The sequence below is a fragment of the Balaenoptera ricei genome, chromosome 4 (genome assembly GCF_028023285.1).
Source record: "Balaenoptera ricei isolate mBalRic1 chromosome 4, mBalRic1.hap2, whole genome shotgun sequence".
In the NCBI taxonomy this organism is placed as follows: Eukaryota; Metazoa; Chordata; class Mammalia; order Artiodactyla; family Balaenopteridae; genus Balaenoptera; species Balaenoptera ricei.
The window spans coordinates 157,424,739-157,452,257 of NC_082642.1; the positions used below are offsets into that span (position 1 = coordinate 157,424,739).

Below are 27,519 nucleotides of genomic sequence, written 5' to 3' on the forward strand. Positions count from 1 at the left end.
CCATCAGGAGGCACCGAATGCTGTGTGGTGTTACCAGCTGTGTACGCTCAGTGCCTCGATCCATTAATTCTTTAGGGGCTGCAGAATGACAACAGTCTAATTCAATCATTCCTTCACTTCTTAGCTGCAATATTTCTATAAAGAGAAATTTCCCTTCATCAGTTATTTGGTTCCACTGAGGCATGGTTTGTACAAGAAAGTCAAGATAATAAATGCTTGATTCTTCTCCTTTCTCTGCCAGTTTTTAAAAACAATGAATTGGGTTCCTTAGCATTCTTCAAAGATAAACAATGGACTTTTTAAAAGAACATTATGAACGAATAAGTTTCAAGATAATTGAAGTGTTCTGAGCCATTGCAATTACTACTTTTAATGATGTTTAAATTGTTGCAGCTCTGCCCCAGCTCTTGATAGGACCTCAGGAATCTTTGATAACATCCTTAACTTTCTGGTATGACAAAATGTCCCAGGGTCATGTTGTTGGGTTTCTGTTCCAAGCCTGGAGTCAGCCTTCTCCAAGGAGGCCTGGTGTAGAGGGAAATGATATTTAGAAACCCTAATTCAGGCACTGGGGATGCTCACTTTTTCTAGGTCTTTTCAGTCAACACAGCAAGGAATCGTTTTTTTTAAATATGAAAGACCTCAGGGATGCATGCTGAAATTTCCAAATCAATTCAGGATTATGAGGGCACTGAGCCTCTTCAATCTGACATTTTATCCCATTTCTCCCAGGCTCAAATTCCAGATTCTCCTGGAAGCTTTGAAAACTAGCAATTCTGGAGCCCTGCCTCAAGGCGCAGGCAGGAAGAGTCAGGCTTGAAAATGCCAGGCGTGGATGAAGAGCCCAGTGTGCAATGCTGCCAAGGGGGTGGGTAGGGATAAGGATGGAGAATTGTCCACAGGGACAGAGCCTGTCAATGCGTGGGCAGAGAGTTGTAGGTGAGGAGTGAGTGGGGGAGGGGAGGAAGTTGGGATGAGGGGTGCAGGCAGCAGTTTCAGTGGGAGGGGCGTCAGAAGCAGTAGCCGCAGAAGGGCAGGATCAGGACAGGTTTAAAAAGCGAGAGAAGAGGAGCCTTAAACTTTCATAAGTTGCTGAGAAGGAGCCTGGGGGCAGGTGGGAAATGAAGCTGCAGGAGAATGAAGAGATAAATCCACAAGCTTCCTCTGGGCTGCAGGTGGCCTGGGTCCCCCTCCTGCTAAGTCTGGGGGGGGGGGGCTGCCGCTAGGATAAAAGAAAAGTGCCCCTCGATCTAGTGTGCAAACTTAAGGACCAGCTCTTATTTTGCCTTTTCCTCCCAGTTGACACAGTGCCTGGTACAAAGGACTCTTTGTATGTTGAAAAGGACTTAAGATGCAAACATAGAAACCAAAGAAAGCTAGTGCAAAACAACAGTTCTCAAAGTGTGGTCTGACCCTTCAGGGGGTCCTTTAGCTCAAAACTCTTTTTATGATAATACAAAAATGTTATTTGCCTTGTTCACGCTCATTCTCTCCTGTCTGTTGGTAGAATTTTCTAGAGACTTCGTAATAGACTGAATGTACCGTAGAAGCGGATATGAGAATCCAGCTGCCTCCTATTAAGGCAGAGAGAAATGTGCAAAAGTGCAAAATAATGTCACTCCTAATTTTTCTCAGAAGTTAGTTGTCATTAAAATGTTATTGATGTTGCTGTGTGATGGGTTTGTTATTATGATTTTTACATGAATTACTACATATTGTTAAAATGTCTCAGTTCTGTTTCCTTATTTGGTGACTATTGATAGATATGATCCACATAAACAAAAGCTCTTTGGGGGTCCTCAATTTTTAAGAGTGTAAAGGGGGTCTGAGACCAAAAAGTCTGAGAACTGCTGGTATAAAAGGAACTCAGAGCTAGTCGTCAGAGCCAGGGAACATCAACATAAGCATCAATGACAAGCTTTCTGGCCAAGCGTGCCTCGTATTCCTGGAAGGAATCCCTGGTGAGCTCCCTGGGCTGGAGGGTGAGACCCTTCCTCACCTCCTGCTGTCCAGGGACACGATGATGGTGTTTGCTCTTTGCAAGGAGGGAGGGCCCATCTCACTGTAGGGCTTTGGTTTTCCTGAATGGACCAAGGGAGTGTATGGCTGAAAATGGAGGTGCTCAGTCTGGAGGGAGGAAGGGGAGGAGGAGGAGAAGGGGGGAGAAGGAGGGGGAGGGGAGGAGGGGGGTAGGCTATGGGTGTGGTGAGGGAGCATGGGCCAGTCTGGAGAGGATGCGGGGCTGCTATCAAGGAGTGAGGGGGTCACCTCCTCCCTCCCCACTGCATTGGTCACCAACACCATGGAAAGTGGCTTCTTTCTTGGAGAAGCCCTTCAAGGATGCTGTAAAAGAAACCCGAAGCCGGCCAACGGGAAGACTGCCACATATGATTTCAGTTAAAACACCTGGGAGGCAAAATGATTGTTTCCCAAATCCAGCCAGCACCATAGTTCTGAGTAGGGATCAAGAACTCTAAGACCATTCATAAAAACAGAGACCACAATGGGTCATCAGATGGTGTCCCTTCTGCCTGCATCATTTTCTGATGCGGCAGCTCTGCCCTCCATTAAAACTGCACAAGTTTCTCTGTGACTATACCTTACTGCACTTGTTTACTCACAAACCTAAACTAGCCCTCTTAAAATGAAAAGCTCATGAACACTCATACTAGATGGGGTCAGGAGTTTCCTGAAGGACAAACCTTAATTAGACTGGATTTTTAAAAACTTCTCTTGTGCTGTTTAATTACTAGAGCAAATGTCTCTAATGTTGCAACTTATATGTCATGTAGCCCATATGTCAATGTCCTTAATAAATTTCATGGGCTTTTTACAAGGTTACAATCTTCTGAGAGCTGTCAGATGTCTTTGGAAACCCCTCAAGACTGGACACTGAGGAGTATAAATAACCATTTAAAAAAAAAATTACACTTCTTCTACAACCTTGAATTCGAAATGTGAATATATGAATGTAATAGTTCTGGCATAACTATGCAGATTTATGGGGAATATCAGCTGAGGTTATATCACGGGACCCAACCAGGCCTTCCTCTGTGTGGCTGGGGATTTGTTAAAGTTGGGATATAGTTTGGGGAAATGTGATTTATAGTTAAAGCCATCTGAAAATCAATACAGCTGAAGATCTCTGACATAAGGGTCCCTTGCAGAGCTAGACCTGATTCTAAAATTGGGAAGACAGCAATAAAAATCAAATCTTGAGTAGAAGTAACTGGAAACTGCAAGGAGGAGGGAAGCTTTCCTCCAGCCTCCCCGCTGTTTGAAGATGGGCTTGTTTTTTTTTTTTTAAACAGCCAACGCAATTCAGCTGGAGGAGGTAGAGTTTTCTACTCCTTGTTTCCGTAGAAATCGATGGACTTTAGCTTATGGAATTGTCCCCCCTGCGTTTCGTATCTAAAATAAAATAATAACCCTCGTGGCTCGCATTACTGAATGCATTTCTGGGTCTTGGTGTCTGTGGCTAAACAAGTATTAATTAGATAATCCGCGGAGAGCCCGGGGGAAGCGGGAAGGGGTGAGGGGTGGGGGGTGGGGTGGGGGGAATGGAGGCAGAGCTGTAAATTCTATGGCCCTGATTTTGGATGATGACTGCAACTTGCTGGGTGGACTGAGGGAGTCCTGGGGCAGGTGAAGGAGCAGCTACTGGCAGCATCGCATCTGCATTACGATCGAGCAGGGGGCGGAGAAGCCCAGGCTCAATGCCAGCTGCGGATGCCACCTCCCCGGCTCAAACGGTGGGCGCAAAGGGAGAACCGAGGCTGGTGCAGCTACAGCAGCCAAGCCCCCTACCTCCCCCAGATTTCTAGAGAGAAGTCTCCAAGGCTCTCGCGTCCTCCCCGGGCTTCCCGCAACCCTTGCCTCTCCCAGCCTCCACTCAGACCTCTTCAAAATCACTCAGGGGCCCCCGAAGTGGGGACGGGGAATGGGCAGGAACGGGGGTTTGGGGGGGGGGTGGGCACAGGAGAGGCCCCGAGAAGCAGAAGGACCCCAGCGGGGGTGGGGGGGGCTGCAGGGCTGTAGGGACGTACTTGGCGAGGGGAGGCGCAGACTCTTTCACTCCTAGAGATGCTCGCGGCTTTTCTGCGTTTCCCTACGCTTCCCGCTGACCCCCACGTCACCCCTGGAAGTCCCCGCCACTAGGGGGCCAGGGAGCACCGGCGGGGCAGCCGGGCGCGCGCGGCCAGGGAGCCGGTTCAGGCCCTCGCTGCCCCTTTAAGGGTTCCCGAAACTTTCCCCCCTGGTATCCGATGAGTCTCGTCACATCCGTTGGCCGTGGCAGCCGGGGCGCGTTCCGAGGAAACTGGGGACTCGAGTTTCCCGGGGAAGAGGCGCGGCCCGAGACGAGCGAGGGTGAACAGGGGAGGCCTGGGTGGACCCGGGCGGACCCCGCGCCTCGCTTTGACCTTGGCCGGGGAGGAGGGAGGGGCCCGGCCCTTGCGGGGCAGCCGCTGCCCGCCAGAGGGGGCAGCGGCGACCAACTTGCTTAACTTGGCGCGGGCTGGAGCGGCTCCGGCGCCTCCTCCTCCTGCCGCACCTCCTCCCCGGTCCTCCTCCCGCCCGCCGCCGCCGCCGGCGGCCCCGCTGCGCGCCCAGCCCGACCCCGCAGCCCAGCGCGCCGCAGAGTCGCTGAGCCGCTGTCGCCGGACGGGACGGGCCCGGCCAGGCGCGCCCCCCGAGCCCCGCCGCGGGCATGGGCGCGCTGGCCCGGGCGCTGCTGCTGCCGCTGCTGGCCCAGTGGCTGCTGCGCGCGGCCCCGGCGCCGGCCCCCGCGCCCTTCACGCTGCCTCTCCGGGTGGCATCGGCCAGCAGCCGCGGGGCGGCGCCCACCCCTGGGCCCGGACCCCCCGCCGAGCCCCGCGCGGACGGCCTGGCGCTCGCCCTGGAGCCCGCCGGGGGTGCAGCCAACTTCTTGGCCATGGTGGATAACCTGCAGGGGGACTCTGGCCGCGGCTACTACCTGGAGATGCTGATCGGGACGCCCCCGCAGAAGGTAGGTCGGTGCGCGCTCGCCAGCCCTCTCGGACCGGGCGCCCTGCAGCCGGGGGCTCTTGGGGTCACCCAGCTGTGCCTCCACGCAGCTTAGCGTCGCCCCCAAAACAGCAGCTGTCCCCGGAGAGCAGATCTTGGGGACGCAGAGGGGCTCCGGGCCGGGAGCCGGGGCGCGCGCACTCGGGGCGCGGAGCGGTGGCAGTCCTGCCCCGGGCGCAGCCGGGGGTGTGTGCAAGCGCTTCGGAACTTGTTAAGCTCTCCCTCTCCGTGTGGCTGCGAGGCGAGAGACCTGTAACTTGCCTCTAATGGGATTGCCTTCTGGCGAGCGACGCGTCTTCTCAGCGAGGAGACCTGGCGGTGGGCCCAGGGAGCGGTACTGCTGTTACCGGGGGAATCACTGAGCGTTAATACTCCCGCCCGTACCCCCGCGCTGTCTCGTCGCTAAGGAGGCTCGTGGACGGCCTCCACAGGCGTAGTACCCTTTCAAAGGGATTCTTGCTTTATCTCAGCTCAAAGCAACCCTGTCCAAGGAGGCTCGCTCGCCGGCCGCCCGCGGAGGGAGCAGCGTCTCCCCAGCTCCACTTTCCTCTCTCGGAGTTGGCTGGTCAGCTTCCTCCGGGCTGGCCCTGCTGCTCAGCCCCTCTGCGCCGATCAAAGAGTCTACACACGTGTGGCGAACGTGTTAAATGCAGTAAAAGGACTGGGAAAAAAAAAAAAATACGCTGAGCCAGGCTTCCGGGGACCAAGAGGTCTCCCGGTGACAAAATAAAAATAAAATCAAACAGCGATCTTACCCTCATTTTCAATTATTAGCACTTTTTGTAGCAAGAAACAAATGTGCCCAGGTCCGGTCATCTTAAGAAAAACAAAATCCCAGGAGTTGGTTTGGCCTCCCTCCTCCTTCCAAACTGCCTAATCTGTGCGTTGAAGTCAAGTTTCTCTTATCCATTGAATACGGTGTCTGAAGATACTTTATTTTTAACATTGTCATTTGGGTTTTAACTCAGCCATGATTCCCCCATAAATAGCACATACTCATGACTTTGGTGTAATTCTAATTAAATTATTCAAGACTTTCTTAAGAGGAAAGACATGCCATGCTAATCTCTTTAAAAAAAGAAACTCTACTGACTAACTTCTATACTTGTTTAATTAGTTTAAAAAAGAAAAGCCTTCAAAAATGTATTTCGGCTCAAAACTTTGATTCTGGTTGCCTTTCATCTAAGCGCTGTCTTTGGCATCTCCTCGGGTGGATAGTGGCTGGAGAGCAGGGGGGAGGGCCGGGGGGAGAGAGTCAGCTGAGGAAGCTTAACTTGACAAGAGGTTGGAGCTGGTAAAAGCCACCACGTGAGAACACGCGCTGGGTGGTGAGAACCTGGTGCATTTCACTTTTCACAAGATTTCATGAGATAGTATGAACCTCTTTTTGTGGCCTAAGGATAATCTTTTGGAACAGGCCTTAAATCATTCACCACTTGGGAAATGTGTGCCTGGATGTTTTGAGTGGAAGGGAATTCTCTCAACTAAAGTAAATTTGGGCAGTTTGGGTCCTGACGCCTGTCTTCCTCCAGAGAAGAGGGGAAGGGAAAAAAGCATCTAGAAGAATGAGAAAATATTTCTCTTGGGCTTGCAAAAAAACAAACAACTTTCCTAAATAATAGTTTGTCTTTATTAATTAATCCAATGACCTTTACTCTAAAATAATGAAGTTTAATGAATTAACAAGAATGTATTGAGTATCTTATGCTGATATCTTTACCTTGGCCAAGGAAATAGTTCATTCAAGGTTAGTTCTCAGTTACACAGTCGCATGTTTCCAGGGAGGGCTGTTTTTAACAATCCAGATTTAATTTTTACTTTTGACGGGAAGTGAAATATTCTGTGCCTCCTTCTTGACCTGATTTAGTAATAAGCTGCTTTATAGCAGAATTCATGTGTGCGCTTTCCAAATGCCTACTGTAAACTCTCAGGTGTTAATGACGAGTGCATCAGGATTCATTTCTTGCCTACCTCCCCCTGAAACATCTCCGACCACCGGCCAGGTATTTGCAGCAGGCAAGAGGGGACAGTCATAGGGTGACTTCTGAACTTGAAGGAAGTTTTTTCCTGCTCTGTTAATCGCCAAGAGTCATGCATATGTTCTCTGCTGATTCTCTGAAGCCTAAAATAAAACTTGCTTAGGTGGAGAGAAAAATGGAATTGTACATTCAAGCAGTAAATAATCAAGAATCTTTTGAAAATTAAATAATAGTCATAGCTAGTGTGGAGGGCTCCCCTTTTGGCTAGCACTGTGCCGTGTGCCTTACATGTGCCATTGCAGGAAATCCTCACAACAGCTCCAAGTTCTTACCCCGATTTAGGGGATGGGACAACTGAAACTTGGAGAGGTTGAATGACTTTCCCAGGGCAACGGGACAAGAAAAAAGGAAAGCACCAGAAGTTGAACCCAGGCAGCTGGACTCCAGAACCCAAGTTCTCAATGACCTGGCAGATACCTGGTCCCTTCCCTTCCTCCCTTCTGACTTCTTTTCTTTGGTTTTTGGCCTCCTATCACCCTTTTCAGCCAGAGATCCCTGAACCGTACACCCCAAGGTATTAGGAACTTAACACGTGACACAAACTGGACTCTCCCAGCCCCTGCCGTTCCCTCCATTGGGTCCCCTTCCTTCCAGGCAAAGCTGAAGGCTCAGCATCATGAATAATTGGATCAGAGCCCCACCATCCCTGCTCTCCCATGGGAAAGGCAACTCTTGGAAATGTGGTCATTCCCTGAAGGCTTTAATCAAGAACGGGAGTCCTGAGCTTTGGAGCAATAATCCAACATCAAAGGCTTTATTATGGAGGACTGTGAAAGGCCAAGCCAAGGAATCCGCTCCAAACAACTTGGAGAGACAGAGTCTGAGAAATCGTTAACAACTGTGTATTAATAGCTATAACCTTGATTTCAGGCTTATCGGGTTCTGGACACCATGCTAAGCATTTTGCCTGGATCACTTCATTTTCTCTTCACCACAGCATGTACATGCTGAAGTACGTACGGTTATTTGACTTAGTTTTCAGATGGGGAAACTGAGGCTCAGAGAGGCCAAGTCATTTGTCCCAAGTCACACTGATGAGTGCCTGAGCGGGCTTATCCATCAGGTCTGCCCCAGTCCACAGTCTAAGCACTTCACCGCTCTGCATGCTGCTATTTGAGTCGCAGTGACTTTTTTTCTTAAAGAACCATCTTTATTTATCTGTGAATGACTTGGGGGTAGTGGGAAGCGTCCTGGACCCACTGCAGGGTCCCAGATCCTAGTGGCATTACATACTTGACGATGGGCAGGTGACAACCTCCCCATGCTTCCTTTTCCCCATTGGTTGAAGATCTTTTAAGTTCTTCTTAGTTTCCTGCAGCTGATGTAATGAATGACCACAAACTAGGTGACTTAAAACAATAGAAACATACTCTGTCACAGTTCTGGACGCCAGGAGTCCAAAGCCAAGGTGTCTGTGGGGCTGCGCTCCCTCTGAAGGCTCTCGTATCAAGACAGGAACTGGGGTTTAGGACTTCAGCATCCCTTTTTTTTTGGCAGGGTTCGGGGGGACACAATTAACCCATAACAAGTTCATTCTAAGTTTATCATTCTGTGGATTTTTTTTCTTTCATTCTATCCCATCTTTTAATTGCCGATAATTTTAATTTGGAATTCAAGTGTAGTTTTCATCAAAGGCAGCAGCACATGGTGGTTTTGGTGTTGTGTGACACAGAGTCTGTGACAAGATATTGTGCTGGGGACAGGGCCGGGGGTCGGGGAGGGGAGGGTTTGGGTTATTTTCTGTATTTCGGTACCGGTTTCCTCACTAGAGAGTAATCACTTAAATTTTTAAAATGTCTTTTGTCGTGCTGCATTCATTCTAGAATTGCTGCAATTATTGCATAACTTGGGAAAAGCCCACTTAGACAAGCTCAGATCACTGATATTTAAATACCTATGACTCACAAATACTCATGTTGAAAGCTTGTTTCATGTTTTAAAGACTTTGTAAGGCATCTGTCACCCCTTTTCAATGGAATCTGTTTGATATGAAACACACGCCTTTTCCCCTCAAGCATCTCCAGCATTTTCTTGACTTCTGCCTGACTTCCTTTGTTGTCGGTAGGTGGCTTGACCTCCTCTGGGCTTCCTGTTTCCTCCTAGAATGATTGCTGACCCCGTTCTAACTAAAACCAAAAGGGAAAGGTCAAGGTGAGCCATTGCGAGAGGGATTTCTCCTCCAGGGTGGGCTGTGTCAGAGCTGAGGAGAGGAATTCAGAGGCGGCATTTTCCCTTCCTCGGGGTGTGGGACAGCACGCCCTGGGGTTTATTTTATATCCCAGACGCTGAATGGAGCAGGTCAAGCCTCTGGCCCTGGATTCAGGGTCCACCTGGGCTGAGGACCGGGGTTGGTGGCTTTGGACTCTCGCCCCAGCCCCAAGCAGAGGGCAGCAGGGGTAGGCGCTGGGTCCCGTCTGATGGTGAGCAAGGCACTTCTCCCTCGAGCCTAAGAGCCTCCTTTTAGGACTAACAAAGGGCCTTCTCCTTACACTTGGCTCCCCTGCCATCTGTCACAGGTTTCTCCTTGCACTCCCTCTGTTCTGCTTGCCCAGCCCAGGCTGAATGTTGACAGAGGACCTCATTGTTTGTTAGTGACAACGGATACCACCTGGAAAACAGAACCCACCTGTGAGGCAGGTGGATGGCCCACCTCGGCTTCTGTGCCTCGTGCATGGATACTGAGGGGTACGGTGTGAGTTAGGGTGTGTGTCCCATATTCTGGGCCAGTTTCCCGGGCTGTGGAGAATGTGTGTGTGATGCCTGGTTGGACCGGCTTTCATGGGGCTCCCCTTCATCCTCTCCTGGCCCAGATGGACTATTTGATTTTTTTTGCCTATCGTACTCAATAAAAAAGTCGCTTTTTTGCTCTTGGAATTCTCAAAGAGGTAAAGCGACTCTTGGAGAGCCGACATCACCACAGGAAGGAAACAAAACTCGTAGGTTTGTTTCTGAGATAATGCTTGCTACCCCGCACAGGTCTCGGGTTGGACGTTTCCTAGTTTTATTATACGGCGCATCATATACCAGTACCTAGAAACACACAGTCTCAGCCCTGCCATTTTAGGAAGATGAAGAGGACTGCCTTCAGTGTAAAGGGGTGATGCCCTGGGACGGCTTCATCGTGCCCGCGAGCCGTAAAGGGCAGTGGAAAACCTCTCCCTCCATTTCACACTAGACTGAGGACACACGGGGGGAGGATTTATACCCGGCCCCCCCAAGGACCCTGCGCACCTCCAGCCCTCCCCAGCCCCGTGCCGGATAAATGCACTTCTTGGCAGTGGGCTGAGAACTACTTCAGTTTGTCTGCCCTGCAAACCCCCTGCCAGAAACCCAAGAGAACTACCCACAAGGCAGCCACCTCAGAAAGGGGCACCGTGGGGAAAAAGGGTGGAAAGCACTGAATCAAAAGGTTTTCCAGGTAGCCTAGGGAGGGCGGGATAATCAGGTCTGACCCCCTTTCAAGGCAGGATACACTGCCAGAAGGGAAGCTGCTGCTTTGTGAAGGGGGGCGTGGACTCCAAGCCCCAGAGGGGCATCCAGAGCCCTTTTCGCTACATCAAGCTGCCTCCTGGGGAAACTCATTAGCTTTCCCCAATCAGACAAGCCACCAAGGAGCAGGCAGGTCTGCGCGTTTGTCACAGCCTTTGGGAATTCGGCATTTCTGGTGCTGATCCCAGATGGGCTGCTTGCCAGATATTGATGTGGGCGAGCAAGTTCTTCAGCCTTTCGGGGCCTCAGTTTCCTCATCTGTAAACTGGGGATTTCACCGGGTAACCTGAGATGCTTCCTAGAAGCTCTGACACTCAGTGATTCTAATCCATTTTGTTGGTGAGAGCTTCCGATAGCCCTAATTTTCAGCAGCGGCATGCAGGTGCGTCACCCGGGGGTCTATTAAGATGCAGAATCTGGTTCAGGCTCTGGGGAGCCGGGGGAGGGGGGGGCGGGGGGGCTGGATGCTGCCGGCTCCGAGGGCAGAACTGGAGTCCTTGCTCCGCAAACCAGCTGGCTGCGGGGAGGACCGAGAACACCTTGTAGGGTTGGTTAAAAATACAGATTCCCAAGACCCGGGCCAGACTGACAGGGCGAGAGAGCCTGCACCGGGGCCTGAGAATCTGCATTTTATCACGTCTCTCAACTCCCTCCCCCACTTAAGCAGCAAGCCTGGCCCCGTCCCTTGGACACTATTTGAGGCCACGAAGAGGCCAGAGTCTCCTCTGCTGGGTGGTTTCCTGAACGCAATCGGTAGGTTCTTTCATCTTCCTAAAGGCTGTTGTCTGATTAAGTGTTAACTCTGCCCGTTTAGGAAATCCCTACCTCGAGCAGATTGGGTTCCAGAAGCTTCCTTGCACTTGGCAGGTTGGAAAGGTGGAGTGCGCATTCTCCAGAGCAAGAGCTCTAGGGCCGTGCTGTTCAAAGTCTCTGTGCTGATTGTGTCCTTTTGAAATTTCCAGTCTGTCCCGATCAGTCGTTTGTAAATCAATGAAAATGAATTACTAGGAAAAGGAAAGTTTAAAAGACATACACGTACAAGAGCCATATTTTAAATTATGAGCTTCAGCGGACGTCCCGTTTTCTGTTTGCGCTGATCTCAAAGTATCCAGGGCTTCCTCCCCCATCCTGTGGTTACCTTATTGCTGACACGTAACCATTTGTTTGTGGATGGGTGCCACCAGCGGGGCATTCGTGGAGTGCAAGTTAGAAGTTGTTACAAATGGTTCCAGTTACATTTGTTTTGCCACCTCCTGTCTTTAGCGGGACAGTGGTCATTTTCACTAAAGCAAACAGGAAATGTGAGTGTTGGGTTCTCGGCTTTCAGCCCTCTCAAGGGGGGGTGGGTATAGAGCTTTATCCTAGGGGTAGCAAGTAAGTCTAACTCAGCGGTTCCCGATCCAGGGAAATTGTATCCTCCAGGGGACATTGGGCACTCTCTGGAGACATTTTTGGTGTCACAGTTTGGGTGGTACCACTGGCATCTGGTGGGTGGATGTCCAGGGACATCCTACAATGCACAGGACAGAGCCCCTCACCCAACCAAAGATTACCTGCTCCCAAATGTCAGCAGTACCAGGGATCTGAAATCCTGCCCAGAGCAGGGAGGGAGGCTGTCCGTCACAAGCATCTGTGTGGGCACCAGTGGGGAGTGGCAGCAGGCCCACACCTGTGGGTCTCCGGATCTTTGCAATCCTGTCTTGTTCCAGTGCCGTGGTTCTTCTTGCCAGATGCAGTAAGGCACTTCTAACTCGAGTGATTGGGGATGAAAGAGGTGAAAGAATTTTGAACTAGACTCAAAGGATGAGCATGCTTTACTCCTTCATTCGGTGTATTTATTAAGCACCTGCTGTATGCCACGCCCTATCCTAAGCCCAGGGATGCAACAGTCAACTAGACGAAGATGGCCCTAGCTTTTCTAGAACCTGCGTGTTTGTTGGGAAGACAGATTGTAAAGAAAGTAAACAGATGTTTTGATGGGTACCGAGAGACAGTACAGCCTAGTGATGGGCGTGGGTAAAGACCCCTTTAGAAAGGGGGACCCATGTTCCAGGATGAAGCCAGGCAGGCAAAGCCTATACCAGGAGGGCATACAGCACCAGCACAGTGGGCCGCGGGGAGCCGCTGTGACATGCCCGGCTTTTGGAGCAGTTCCTTATTCATCTGCTTTAAAATTGTGCTTTGAGGTTCGATTTTATTAGAACCAAGGCCTTGCAAAGTGTGAAAACATTATGCTACATGCTTCTAGGTCACGTGTGTGCAGGGTGTGAGGAGTTGGGGGAGGGGAGTTAAGTATGGTTGTCAGGGGGAGTTTCTGAATAAGGAAGGAAAGTTAAACTCGGGGTGCCGGGGCAGGTGGGGTGCAGGAGACCACTTAGACTTGTGTCTTGGTTTGGGTTTCCCCAGAAACAGACTGAGACAAGGATGTGAGTTGGACAGTTCACTTGGAAGGGGATGGGGAAGTGTGGGTGAGGAAGAGGTTGCAGGCGTGGGCAGTGGGCTCAGTACCCTGGGATCTCTGAGAGGGAATGTCACCTAGACTCATCTGTCCCAGCGGAAGGGCAGAGGAGCTGGACATTTACCATCCACTCCGGTTGGTCCTGGGTGAGGGCTAAAGGGGGCACGTTTGTGGTCCTGCAGCTGCTGGCAAGAGAAGCCTGCAGGCAGAGTCCCAGGAGACTTTAGGGTCAGGGGCACAGAATTATTGGCATCAGCACAATGTACTGCGGCCATGGCATCCCTCCTGCCTGGAGCCATGGCTGGCCCAGGCTGGGCTAATATTTGAGGAATAAAAGAATGATTACTCTCTGCCACTGAATGTATTTGAGAGCATCATTTTGGCCCACGAGTCACAAAGCAGAGTTTTAAAGCTCTGCTTTAAAATCCTAACTTCCTGGAGTGTTCTAGAATCTAACTCACGAAAGCCTCTGTGAGTCAGTCCGGAGCGAGCCTCTCATTGCTGCGTGTACTTTGAACTTTTTTCTGGAAAAGGAAGATGTGATGTGTAAGCACTGGGAGAAAATGGTTGGGGGGCAAAGAGAGATTTCGTTTGAGGTTAAAAACAACCACAAAACCTCCTTTGAAAATCGAATGCTCTGAACATAAGGATTTTCAAAACCTTTTGAGTGGCTGGCGCCTTGTGATGTGGAAGAGCAGGCATGCAAAGGTCACAAAACTGCCAAGTTCCTGATCCAGGGACACTGACATGTCATCTAATCCATAACCACATTCACCCAAGTGTAGCTCCCCTGTGTGCGTAAGAATTTACTACCTAATAGTTTGCTTATAGTCTCCATAACATCAATTCTTCAGTATACACAAATTTCAAAAATATATAAAACACTTTTTGTTGTCCTTTGATCAGTAAGTGTATGTACATTTTGGCTCATTCACCCTGTAGGACGTGGGTGACTTCCATTTCCCCGCCTCCTTGGTTGCTTCACCCAGATAGGAGATGCTGCAGTGCCCATTCAGGCTGGGCTGGTGGTGGGGGTGGAGTCCTCACCTTCCTCTCCACGTCTGAGCAGGTCGTTCACTCGGAGCCTGCTCACCTCTGCGTCTTAGAATGCACGCCTTGTTGTCCTGGGTTTATGAACCGTGAGGCTGGCCGGAGAACTGAGAAATCCCAGTATTTGTGTTCAGGCTTCCGGCAGAGGCAGGGACCTGCTGAACCTCAAATCCGAGCCTCATGCCCCAGCCCAGCTTCACCAGAGCTCCGTGGGGGGCTCCTGGGGGTCAGTGGTGCCCTCTTCCCGTTTCCTGCCGGTCCTTCAGTCCGCACCACCTCCGATCCCCACCCAAGAGTGAGTGGAGACACAGGAACCGGGCGGTCCCGGCTCCTCTGGCCAACAGCACCTTGATGTATCCCTCAGAGACTTTTTTCTTTATTATTGAAGTATAGTTGATTTACAATACTATATTAGTTTCAGGTGTACAGCATAGTGATTCGGTAGTTTTATAGATTACACTCCGTTAAAAGTTACTACAAGAGAATGGCTATAATTCCCGGTGCTGTACAATATATCCTGTTGCTTATCTATTTTATGCATAGTAGTTTGTATCTCTTAATCCCCTCGCCGGATCTTGCCCCTCCCCCTTTCCTCTCTCCAACTGTATATACGCTTACTGCATCTTCTTTATCCATTACTATTGATGGACAGTTGGATTGCTTCCACATCTTGGCTATTGTAAATAGGGCTGCTATGAACATTGGGGTGCATGTGTTTTCTTATTCTTTGGCTATATACTCAGGAGTGGGATTGCTGGATCATATGGCAATCCTATTTTTAGTTTTCTGAGGAACCTCCATACTGTTCTCCATAGTGACTTCACCAATTTACATTTCCACCAACAGTGTAGGAACCTCAAAGCACAATTTTAAAGCAGATGAATAAGGAACTGCTCCAAAAGCCGGGCATGTCAGAGCAGCTCCTTTTCTCCTCATCCTCACCAGTGTTTGTTATTTGTAGACTTTTTGATAATGGCCATTCTAGCAGGTATGAGTTGATATCTCATTGTGGTTTTGATTTGTGTTTCTCTGATGATTAATGATGTTGAGCATCTTTTCATGTGCCTATTGGCCATCTATATCACTTCTTTGGAAAAATTTCTATTCAAGTCTCCTTCCAATTTTTTGATTGGGTTGTTTTTTTTGATATTGTGTTGTATGAGCTGTTTATGTATTTTGGATATTACCCCTTGTCAGTCATATCATTTGCAAACATTTTCTCCTATTCCAAGGGTTGTCTTTTCATTTTCTCAGTGGTTTCCTTTGCTGTGCAAAAGCTTTTAAGTTTAATTAGGCCCCATTTGTTTATTTTTTTGCCTTAGGAAACAGCCAAAAAAATATTGCTACGATTTATGTCAAAGAGTGTTTTGCCTATGTTCTCTTCTAGGAGTTTTCTGGTTTTAGGTCTTACATTTAAGTCTTTAAACCATTTTGACTTTATTTTTGTATATGGTAGGAGAAAATGTTCTAATTTCATTGTTTTACATGTAGCTGTCCAGTTTTCCCAACACCACTTGTTAGAGGCTGTCTTTCCTCCATTGTATTTTCTTGCCTCCTTTGTTATAGATTAATTGACCATAGGTGTGTGGGTTTATTTCTGGCTCTCTATTCTGTTCCATTGATCTATGTGTCTGTTTTTGTGTCAGTACCATGCTGTTTTTATTCCTGTAGCTTTGTAGTATAGTCTGAAGTCTGGGAGGGTGATACCTCCAGCTTTGTTCTTCTTTCTCAAGATTGCTTTGGCAATTCAGGGTCTTTTCTGGTTCCATATGAACTTTAGGATTATTTGTCCTAGTTTTGTGAAAAATGCCATGGGTATTTTGAGAGATTGCATTAAATCTGTAGATTGCTTTGGGTAGTATGGCCATTTTAACAATATTAATTCTTCCACTCCAAGAGCACAAGATATCTTTATATTTCTTAGTATCATCTTCAGTATCCTTCATCAATATTTATAGTTTTCAGAGTATTAAGTCTGAAAGGTGAGGTTAAGTTTGTTCCTAAGTATTTTATTCTTTTTAATGTGATTTAAAAACTTTCTCTTTCTGATAGTTCATTATTAGTATATAAAAGAGCAACAGATAACCAAATATTAATCCTGTATCCTGCAACTTTGCTGAATTTATTTATTAGTTCTAATAGTTTTTTGGTGGAGACTTTAGGGTTTTCTATGTAGAGTACCCTCAGTCTTGAAGCTAGTTTTACATTGTCATCTGCCTTCATGCTGTTGATAAGCCCAATGCCATTGTGATTTCTGATTTTTGTCTATGAACTGTATATGAACTATACATGAGATATTGTAAATGTGTTATTATTAGACCTGGTATTCTGAAACTTCATGATGATGTCTTTTTTTTTTTTTTTTTTATGCTGGTTGCTTGGTGAGTCTTTTCAGTCTAGAATTTCAAGACATTCAGTTCTGAGAAATTTTTTAGTAACTGTTCTCTCCTTTGGACCTCCTATTATCCAGATGCTGGGGCCATCCTGTGTGGTCTCTCCTATTTCCCATCTCTTTGTCTTTTGGTTCTACTTTCCATATTCATTTCTGCTATCTTAATTCTAATTTTCAAGAACACTTCTCTGAATGTTTCTCTTTTGATTGTGCCTTATTCTTGTTTCAAAGTTGCATACCTTCTATTACTCTGAGAAAATTATGACTTTTTTTTGAAGTTTTCTTTCAGCTTCCTGCCTTATCTTCTGAGTTCCTTTCCTCAGGGTGTTTGTCATGGTCTCTGTGTCTCACCTAGAGGCTTTTCTCAAATAGCTGGTGATTGTGGCTGTCTTTTTGTATTTAAAAGAGAAACATTACAAGGCTGATTGGAAGTTCAAGGCTGTATGTACACAGGGTATGGAGTATGTTCTCATTATGTGTGTCCATGTCTAGTTTTTGAAACATGGCAATGGTAATGATTCTGTTACCTGACCTGTGGCAGCTATTTTCAGTTGAGTGACCAGACTAAAACACCTTCTCCAGTCTCTTCTCTCCAGCCTGAATCTGTTCACTGGCGCATCCTTTGCGACTAAGGACGTAGCTGTGGACAATGGGATCTAAATGGGATCTCCTGCGGGATTTCAGGGAAAGTGTATGTTTTCCTGATAAAGGTGGCAGGTGTGGCTGGGATTATAATTTCTCCTCCCTCCTGTGTTTGATGCAAATGCAAGGCCTTCCACAGGGGCAACCAACTTCTGACCTTGAACAAGAGGTCAGGGGGAACAGCAGAGATCTGACACTGACTTTCCCTGAGATGTTTATCTAATACCAACTTTCTCAAGAGACTTCTTGATATGGAGAAAAATAAACCCCTACTTGTTTGGGCTACTCTAAATCTATAGTTTTCTGTTTACTTGCAGCCAAAAGCATTCCAAATGATGCATCATCATATCTTTGGGGAGAAATAATAGCTTAATAATAATTAAAAAATAGTTTAGGGCAATTTGTCCTTCTTTTCCTCTCCTTGAACTCTCCAAAGAAGAGAAGAACACGTCTAAAAATCTTGTCACTATTGTCTTTGTTGCTGTTATGGACAAGGCGCTTATTTCCAGTGATCAAGGTGTGTCCCTGTTACAGGAATCTAGGCTTTGGTCACCACAGAAGGAACCCCACAAGAGAGGACCACCAGAGGGAGTTTGTATGGGGTAGACCAGAGATCAGCCAACTAAGGCCTGTGGGCCACGTCTGCCCGTTTCCTTAATAAGGTTTTATTGGAACACAGCCATATGATTTGTTCACATGTCATGTGGGGCTGCTTTTGTGCTACAGTGGCGGAGTTGAGTGCATGAGACAGACACCATTTGCCAAAGTCTAAGATACTGACTATCTGGCTTTATACAAAAAAGTTGGCTGACCTCTGGGTTGGACTGTCAGGCGCTAGAGACTAAGGAGGGAGTAGAAAGGGCCAACTGACTAGCAGTGGGTTTCTGCCCACCGCAGGAAGCTGCAGGTGGGAGCCATCCGTGGTGGGGATGGGGAGGAGGAGACAGTGGTTCTAAGGAGCCCCCTGCATGTAGACATCAGCCACATCCAGAATCTACCATCCGTGAAGTCAAATAACAACGTTCCTGCCCCTTACCTTTCCACTCCCCCTGTTTCAGTCCTGGAGAAATCTGGGGCATCATTGTGATCAAGGTGGGGAAATAGAAATAAATCCAACCACACCTCCCCTTCCTCTCTGTATCTCTGAGCCTCAGGCAGGCCCATTATATTGGATGCCAGAAAGAAGCTTCGACGTTAAAGAGGACGGGACTTATAATACCTAAAAATAAATTTATTGCCAAAAAGCTATTAGAAAAATATAGCTTTGGCCAAGATTTCATTAAAGCATGGGGAAGAGCGATTTGCAGAGCTTGTTTGAAGGCATTTGTATGACAAGAGAAATGTCTATTAAAATGTTATCCCATCCTACAAAGGCTATGGAGGGGAGTTTAGAAATGTCTGGGCAAATTCATATGCATTTATCCTTTGGCTCAGAAAGCCACTCCTAGGAAATTACACAAAAGTTACATTGGGCAAAAATAGGAAAAGTAATTCACAAGGCTATTCTTTGGAATGTTACTTGTAATACCAAACGATTGGAAACAACCCAAATGCTCATGGGAAGGGGACTGGGGGTGTGAACCACGGCACATCTGTCCCGTGGAATGGGAGGCAGCTGCAAAGAAACGAGGATGCTCTTCAAAAGCTTCAAGTGAGGACAGCAAGGTGGAGAAAAGGGAGGACAGTGTGCATCTAAGAAAGTGGATCCAGCGCGTGCAGGTGCCTCTCTCTCGAGATTGTCCAGGGCAGAAGTCTCCAACATTGCGCAGATTCTGCAGCCATGTGAGCCCAGCCTCTGTTCCCGCGCACACTCCCCTTCTTACAGAGGCTGCCGTAGTTTTCAGGCTTCAGCACATCATTGGTCTGGTTTGTTTTTAAAGACAAGACCTCTGAAGATGAGTTACATGCCTTTGTTCCCCGGGAAGCCACAGTTCCAGATTTGCTGACCTTTATCGCAACTGCAAGTGGCCGTCAGCAGCATGCTACTTCATAGGTATTGAAAAAAAATAACAAATATAATTAAAACATGTCCTTTAAGGTGATACTTTATTTTATTTTTTTAAATATTTTAAAAAATTTATCTTGTTTATTCTTTTCTTTTTTTTTTTTTTTTTTGGCTGTGTTAGGCCTTCGTTGCTGCAAGCGGGCTTTCTGTAGTTGAGGCGAGCAGAGGCTACTCTTCATTGTGGTGCGCGGGCTTCTCACTGTGGTGGCTTCTCTTGTTGCAGAGCTTGGGCTCTAGGCGCACGGGCTTCAGTAGTTGTGGCACGCAGGCTCAGCACTTGTGGCTCATGGGCTCTAGAGCGCAGGCTCAGTAGTTGTGGCACACAGACTTAGTTGCTCCGGGGCATGTGGGATCTTCCCGGACCAGGGCTCGAACCCATGTACCCTGCATTGGCAGGTGGATTCTTAACCACTGTGCCACCAGGGAAGTCTTTAAGGTGATGTTTTAACCCTGAGCTGAGAACAGCTTTTCAACAGAAAAGCTATGGAGAGTCTTTTGAAGATGATATCTTTAAATGTCTCCATCATGATTTGGTTTCTACTACCAAAAATGATATAAGTTTGCTACCTATAAAAATAGTTTTGAACCCTTGACCTGGAAACTGAATTTTCTACCTGGGTAAAAATCTTCCAGAGAATTTCAGCTGTTCAAGAAAAATAACAACCTAGAGATAAGTTGTACCTTATGGTTGGTTTGCTGGAGCTACTTATTGACATTCGGGAAGATGAAAGGTTACCATCCACTGTCCCCATTTTACAGATGAGTATGCAGAGGCGCAGACAGTCACAGTGTTGAGGCAACACACTGCATGAGGCCAGAGCCAGGATTTCAAGATGAGTGAGCTGGTCCCAGACCGTGTGCTCTGAACCACTTCGCCAAGCTGCCTCTTAGCACATAAGTTATGGATAGACACACATTTAGAGACTGAATACTCAGATATATTTTCCTTGATGGAGCAGTTTATCCAAAAATTTCACTAGTCTATGGGAATTCAGGAGCCTTGTAAGGGAGGGTGGACCTGGTTTGATTCAAGAGAAACTGCCCATTGCTGAACTGAGCCAATGTGTCTGGTCCTCAGGCCAGTCCTTGGAAAAGCACAGATGCTCGGAAAATAGCCATTCATTTGTTCACTCTCCGGTCTGTCCCTGACACTTGGCCTTCTGGAGGATGGACCGGCTGCCTTCTTTAGTAAGCTCCTCCGCCAGAGCAGTCCCAGAATAGAATTAGACAATTGAAAGCTTTATCTAAACCATAAATATCAACTCCCAGCGGTGGTTGGTTACCAGGCGGTGCCTGTGTGTGCGTACTTACCCCTCTTTCCAACTAGCCTCTAGGAGTTACACGCCTGGAGTTTTAGCAGTGCCCACTTTTTTACGAGGCAGTCTCAGAAGTCAAGGTGGCATCTGCTCCGCTTTTTCCGCCTGTGTGTGTCGGGGGGAGGTGGGTTGGCTTCCAGTGGGAAGCAGAGGCCGGAGGAGGCCGGAGGAGGCCGGCGAGGAACAAGGTGCTGGAGACGCCTCTGTGGGTGGCGGGGGCCCTGCCGAGTGCACAGCAGGAGGCATCTGATCTGGGTGCCCGGATGAAAGCGGCATCACCCAGGGACTCGAGGGGTAGGGAGTTTTCCTGGGACGGCCCTTCTGTCCTCCATCAGGGTGGCCAGCTTCCGTAACTGGACCGCTCAAGCTCCCTTCTCTTCTGGCTTGGGATTGGGCTCCCGACCTGCCCTTCAAGCCAGGATGGGAAGGTTCCCACGGCTGCTGTTGGGTCCGGTGCAGGCCCATGCTGACCCTCGCCCCTGCCCCCCACTCCACGAGGGCCCTGCGTCCAGCCTCCTCCCATGGAGCCTGGAGCAGTGTCCCCTCTCCTGCTGGGCTCTGGTGGCGAGGACATCAGCGCAGCTGGTGATGACAGTGAGAGTGACACTTGTTTATGAGTCTGTCCTAATCTGTTGAGCCTTTATATTCAGGCCTCAGTTTATTTGGTTTGTACAGTTTATTTCAATAGACTGAGCTGCACACACTTAGCCAAGTGTCCAATCCGTCTTCACCGCCATCTCCTCCTGCTCTGGATTTGGACGTCAGTGTTCCCGTGCCCACAGGGTCTCGGATCGAAACTGCGTGGTCTGCAGGGTCTCAGGGCCTCATCCCCGCACTGTGCTGGCCTGGCCCCTGTTATGAGCTGAATTGTGTCCCCAAGATCCATACGTTGAAGCCCTGACCCCCAGTAACCTCAGACTGTGACTGCATTTGGGGGTACAGGGCCTCTGAAGAGTAATAAAATGAGGCTGTCAGGGTGGCCCTAATCCCGTCTGACTGGTGTCCTTTCAAAAAGAAGAGATGAGGATACACAGAGAGACCCTGGGGAGCCCGTGCACAGAGGGATGAGCGCATGAAGGGGCAGCAAGAGGGCTGACGTCTGCAAGCCAAGGAGAGCGGCTGCAGGAGAAACCAGCCCTGCTGACACCTTGATCTTGGACTTCCAGCCTCCAGAGCTGTGAGAAGATGAATTTCCGTCGCTTCAGCACCCAAGCCTGTCGTGTTTTCTTCTGGCCATCCCAGCAAACGAACACCTCCTGCTTATGTGCAGCTCCTCATGGGGGCGGAATGCACACGGCCGTTCCAGCCCTGGCCCCCGACCCCTCACTCAGATTCCACAGGTTTCCAGTGTCCCAGGCCCCCCACCCTTCCCGTCCCAACATCTCGGATCATTTTATGTTGGCAGGAATGAGGAGGGGAGGACCTTCCGGGCAAGAATCGTCCCTATGCTGTAAGATCCCATCTGGACCATAAAAAATACTTGTCCTGGAGGAGAGAAGATGGCGGAAGAGTAAGATGCGGAGATCACCTTCCTTCCCACAGATACAGTAGAAATACATCTACACGTGGAACTGCTCCTATAGAACACCCACTGAACGCTGGCAGAAAACGTCAGGCCTCCCAAAAGGCAAGAAACTCCCCCCGTACTTGGGTAGGGCAAAAGAAAAAAGAAATAACAGAGACAAAAGAATAGGGACGGCACCTGCACCAGTGGGAGGGAGCTGTGAAGGAGGAAAGGTTTCCACGCACTAGGAGCCCCTTCGCGGGCAGAGACTGCGGGTGGCAGAGGGGGGAAGCTTCGGAGCTACGGAGGAGAGCGCAGCCACAGAGGTGCGGAGGGCAAAGCGGAGAGATTCCCGCACTTCCCGCACGGAGGCTCGGCGCTGACCAGCACTCACCAGCCCGAGAGGCTTGTCTGCTCAGCCGCCGGGGCGGGCGGGGCTGGGAGCTGAGGCTCGGGCTTCGGTCGGATCGCAGGGAGAGGACTGGGGTTGGCGGCGTGAACACAGCCTGAAGGGGCTAGTGCACCACAGCTGGCCGGGAGGGAGTCTGGGAAAAAGACTGGAGCTGCCGAAGAGGCAAGAGACTTTTTCTTCCCTATTTCCTGGTGCGCGAGGAGAGGGGATTCAGAGCACTGCCTAAACGAACTTCAGAGACGGGCGCGAGCCGCAGCTAACAGCGCGGATCCCATAGCAACAGGGGCGCAGAGGGAAAAACGGAGAGACTCCCGCACAGAGGCTCGGCGCCGAACAGCGCTCACCAGCCCGAGAGGCTTGTCTGCTCAGCCGCCGGGGCAGGCGGGGCTGGGAGCGGAGGCTCGGGCTTCGGTCGGATCGCAGGGAGAGGACTGGGGTTGGCGGCAGGGAGAGGACTGGGGTTGGCGGCGTGAACACAGCCTGAAGGGGTTGGCGCACCACAGCTGGCTGGGAGGGAGACCGGGAAAAAGTCTGCAGCTGCCGAAGAGGCAAGAGACTTTTTCTTGCCTCTTTGTTTCGCGGCGCGCAAGGAGAGGGGATTCAGAGCGCCGCCTAAACGAACTCCAGAAACTGGCGCGAGCCGCGGCGATCAGCGCGGACCCCAGAGACGGGCGTGAGACGCTGGGGCTGCTGCTGCCGCCTCCAAGAAGCCTGTGTGCGAGCACAGGTCACTCTTCACACCGCCCCTCCCGGGAGCCCGTGAAGCCCGCCACTGCCAGGGTCCCGTGATCCAGGGACAACATCCCCCGGGAGAACGCACTGCGCGCCTCAGGCTGCTGCAACGTCACGCCGGCCTCTGACGCCGCAGGCTCGCCCCGCCTCCTCTGTACCCCTCCCTCCCCGCGGCCTGGGTGAGCCAGAGTCCCCGAAGCAGCTGCTCCTTTAACCCCGTCCTGTCTGGGCGGGGAACAGACGCCCTCAGGCGACCTACACGCAGAGGCGGGTCCAAATCCAAAGCTGATCCCCAGGAGCTGTGCGAACAGAGAAGAGGAGGGGAAATCTGTCCCAGCAGCCTCAGAAGAAGCGGATTAAAACTCCACAAACAACTTGATGTGCCTGCATCTGTTGAATACCTGAATAGACAACGAATCATCCCAAATTCAGGAGGTGGACTTTGGGAGCAGGATATATTAATTTTTCCCCTTTTCCTTTTTTTTTGTGAGTGTATATGTATATGCTTCTGGGGGAGATTTTGTCTGTATAGCTTTGCTTTACAATAGCTTTATTTTACTTCACTATATTATAGCTTCTTTCTTTCTTTCCTTTCTTTCTTTCTTTCCTTCCTTCCTTCCTTCCTTCCTTCCTCCTTCCTTCCTTCCTTCCTTCCTTCCTTTCTTTCTTTCTATTTTTTCTCCCTCTTACTCTGAGCCGTGTGGACGAAAGGCTCTTGGTGCTTCAGCCAGGCATCAGGGCCGTACCTCGGAGGTGGGAGAGCCAACTTCAGGACACTGGTCCACAAGAGACCTCCCAGCTCCACGTAATACCAAACGGCAAAAATCTCTCAGAGATCTCCATCTCAACATCAAGACCCAGCATCACTCAATGACCAGCAAGCTACAGTGCTGAACACCCTATGCCAAACAACTAGCAAGACAGGAACACAGCCTCATCCATTAGCAGAGAGGCTGCCTAAAATCATAATAAGGCCACAGACACCCCAAAATACACCACCAGACGTGGACGTGCCCACCAGAAAGACAAGATCCAGCCTCATCCACCAGAGCTCAGGCACTAGTTCCCTCCACCAGGAAGCCTACACAACCCACTGAACCAACCTTAGCCACTGGGGACAGATACCAAAAACAACGGGAACTACAAACCTGCAACCTGTGATAAGGAGACCCCAAACACAGTAAGATAAGCAAAATGAGACGACAGAAAAACACACAGCAGATGAAGGAGCAGGGTCAAAACACACTAGACTTAACAAATGAAGAGGAAATAGGTAGTCTACCTGAAAAAGAATTCAGAATAATGATAGTAAGGATGATCCAAAATCTTGGAAATAGAATAGACAAAATGCAAGAAGCATTTAACAAGGACGTAGAAGAACTAAAGAGGAATCAAGCAATGATGAAAAACACAATAAATGAAATTAAAAATACTCTAGATGGGATCAATAGCAGAATAACTGAGGCAGAAGAAAGGATAAGTGACCTGGAAGATAAAATGGTGGAAATAACTACTGCAGAGCAGGATAAAGAAAAAAGAATGAAAAGAACTGAGGACAGTCTCAGAGACCTCTGGGACAGCATTAAACGCACCAACATTCGAATTATAGGGGTCCCAGAAGAAGAAGAGAAAAAGAAAGGGACTGAGAAAATATTTGAAGAGATTATAGTTGAAAACTTCCCTAATATGGGAAAGGAAATAGTTAATCAAGTCCTGGAAGCACAGAGAGTCCCATACAGGATAAACCCAAGGAGAAACACGCCAAGACACATATTAATCAAACTGTCAAAAATTAAATATAAGGAAAACATATTAAAGGCAGCAAGGGAAAAAAAACAAATAACACACAAGGGAATCCCCATAAGGTTAACATCTGATCTTTCAGCAGAAACTCTGCAAGCCAGAAGGGAGTGGCAAGATATACTTAAAGTCATGAAGGAGAAGAACCTACAACCAAGATTACTCTACCCAGCAAGGATCTCATTCAAATGTGATGGCGAAATTAAAACCTTTACAGACAAGCAAAAGCTGAGAGAGTTCAGCACTACCAAACCAGCTTTACAACAAATGCTAAAGGAACTTCTCTAGGCAAGAAACACAAGAGAAGGAAAACACCTACAATAACAAACCCAAAACATTTAAGAAAATGGGAATAGGAACATACATATCGATAATTACCTTGAATGTAAATGGATTAAATGCTCCCACCAAAAGACACAGGCTGGCTGAATGGATACAAAAACAAGACCCATATATATGCTGTCTACAAGAGACCCACTTCAGACCTAGAGACACATACAGACTGAAAGTGAAGGGATGGAAAAAGATATTCCATGCAAATGGAAATCAAAAGAAAGCTGGAGTAGCAATTCTCATATCAGACAAAATAGACTTTAAAATAAAGACTATTACAAGAGACAAAGAAGGACACTATATAATGATCAAGGGATCGATCCAAGAGGAAGGTATAACAATTGTAAATATTTATGCACCCAACATAGGAGCACCTCAATACATAAGGCAAGTACTAACAGCCATAAAAGGGGAAATCGACAGCAACACAATCATAGTAGGGGACTTTAACACCCCACTTTCACCAATGGACAGATCATCCAAAATGAAAATAAATAAGGAAACACAAGCTTTAAATGATACATTAAACAAGATGGACTTAATTGATATTTATAGGACATTCCACCCAAAAACAACAGAATACACATTTTTCTCAAGTGCTCATGGAACATTCTCCAGGATAGATCATATCTTGGGTCACAAATCAAACCTTGGTAAATTTAAGAAAATTGAAATCGTATCAAGTATCTTTTCCGACCACAACGCTATGAGACTAGATATCAATTACAGGAAAAGATCTGTAAAAAATACAAACACATGGAGGCTACACAATACATTACTTAATAATGAAGTGATTACTGAAGAAATCAAAGGGGAAATCAAAAAATACCTAGAAATAAATGACAATGGAGATACGACGACCCAAAACCTATGGGACGCAGCAAAAGCAGTGCTAAGAGGGAAGTTTATAGCAATACAAGCCTACCTCAAGAAACAGGAAACATCTCGAATAAACAACCTAACCTTGCACCTAAAGCAATTAGAGAAAGAAGAACAAAAAAACCCCAAAGCCAGCAGAAGGAAAGAAATTATAAAGATCAGGTCAGAAATAAATGAAAAAGAAATGAAGGAAACAATAGCAAAAATCAATGAAACTAAAAGCTGGTTCTTTGAGAAGATAAACAAAATTGATAAACCATTAGCCAGACTCATCAAGAGAAAAAGGGAGAAGACTCAGATCAATAGAATTAGAAATGAAAAAGGAGAAATAACCACTGACACTGCAGAAATACAAACGATCATGAGAGATTACTACAAGCAACTCTATGCCAATAAAACGGACAACCTGGAAGAAATGGACAGATTCTTAGAAATGCACAAACTGCCGAGACTGAACCAGGAAGAAATAGAAAATATGAACAGACCAATCACAAGCACTGAAATTGAAACTGTGATTAAAAACCTTCCAACAAACAAAAGCCCAGGACCAGATGGCTTCACAGGTGAATTCTATCAAACATTTAGAGAAGAGCTAACACCTATCCTTCTCAAACTCTTCCAAAATATTGCAGAGGGAGGAACACTCCCAAACTCATTCTACGAGGCCACCATCACCCTGATACCAAAACCAGACAAAGATGTCACAAAGAAAGAAAACTACAGGCCAATATCACTGATGAACATAGATGCAAAAATCCTCAACAAAATACTAGCAAACAGAATCCAACAGCACATTAAAAGGATCATACACCATGATCAAGTGGGGTTTATCCCAGGAATGCAAGGATTCTTCAATATACGCAAATCAATCAATGTGATACACCATATTAACAAATTGAAGGAGAAAAACCATATGATCATCTCAATAGATGCAGAGAAAGCTTTCGACAAAATTCAACACCCATTTATGATAAAAGCCCTGCAGAAAGTAGGCATAGAGGGAACTTTCCTCAACATAATAAAGGCCATATATGACAAACCCACAGCCAACATTGTCCTCAATGGTGAAAAACTGAAACCATTTCCACTAAGATCAGGAACAAGACAAGGTTGCCCACTCTCACCACTATTATTCAACATAGTTTTGGAAGTGTTAGCCACAGCAATCAGAGAAGACAAAGAAATAAAAGGAATCCAAATCGGAAAAGAAGAAGTAAAGCTGTCACTATTTGCAGATGACATGATACTATACATAGAGAATCCTAAAGAGGCTACCAGAAAACTCCTAGAGCTAATCAATGAATTTGGTAAAGTAGCAGGATACAAAATTAATGCACAGAAATCGCTTGCATTTCTATACACTAATGACGAAAAATCTGAAAGGGAAATTAAGAAAACACTCCCGTTTACCATTGCAACAAA

General features: G+C 47.9%; 1 protein-coding gene across 2 annotated transcripts in view; it reads left to right on the top strand.

The window, feature by feature from the left end:
- Positions 1-4,708: 4,708 nt before the first annotated feature.
- Positions 4,709-27,519, top strand: part of BACE2 (beta-secretase 2) — a 122,068-nt gene continuing 99,257 nt past the window's right edge. For both annotated transcript variants that reach the window (XM_059921595.1, XM_059921594.1), the window contains exon 1: positions 4,709-5,008. In XM_059921595.1, the coding sequence (XP_059777578.1) occupies positions 4,709-5,008 (300 nt within the window). The remainder of the gene's footprint in view (positions 5,009-27,519) is intronic.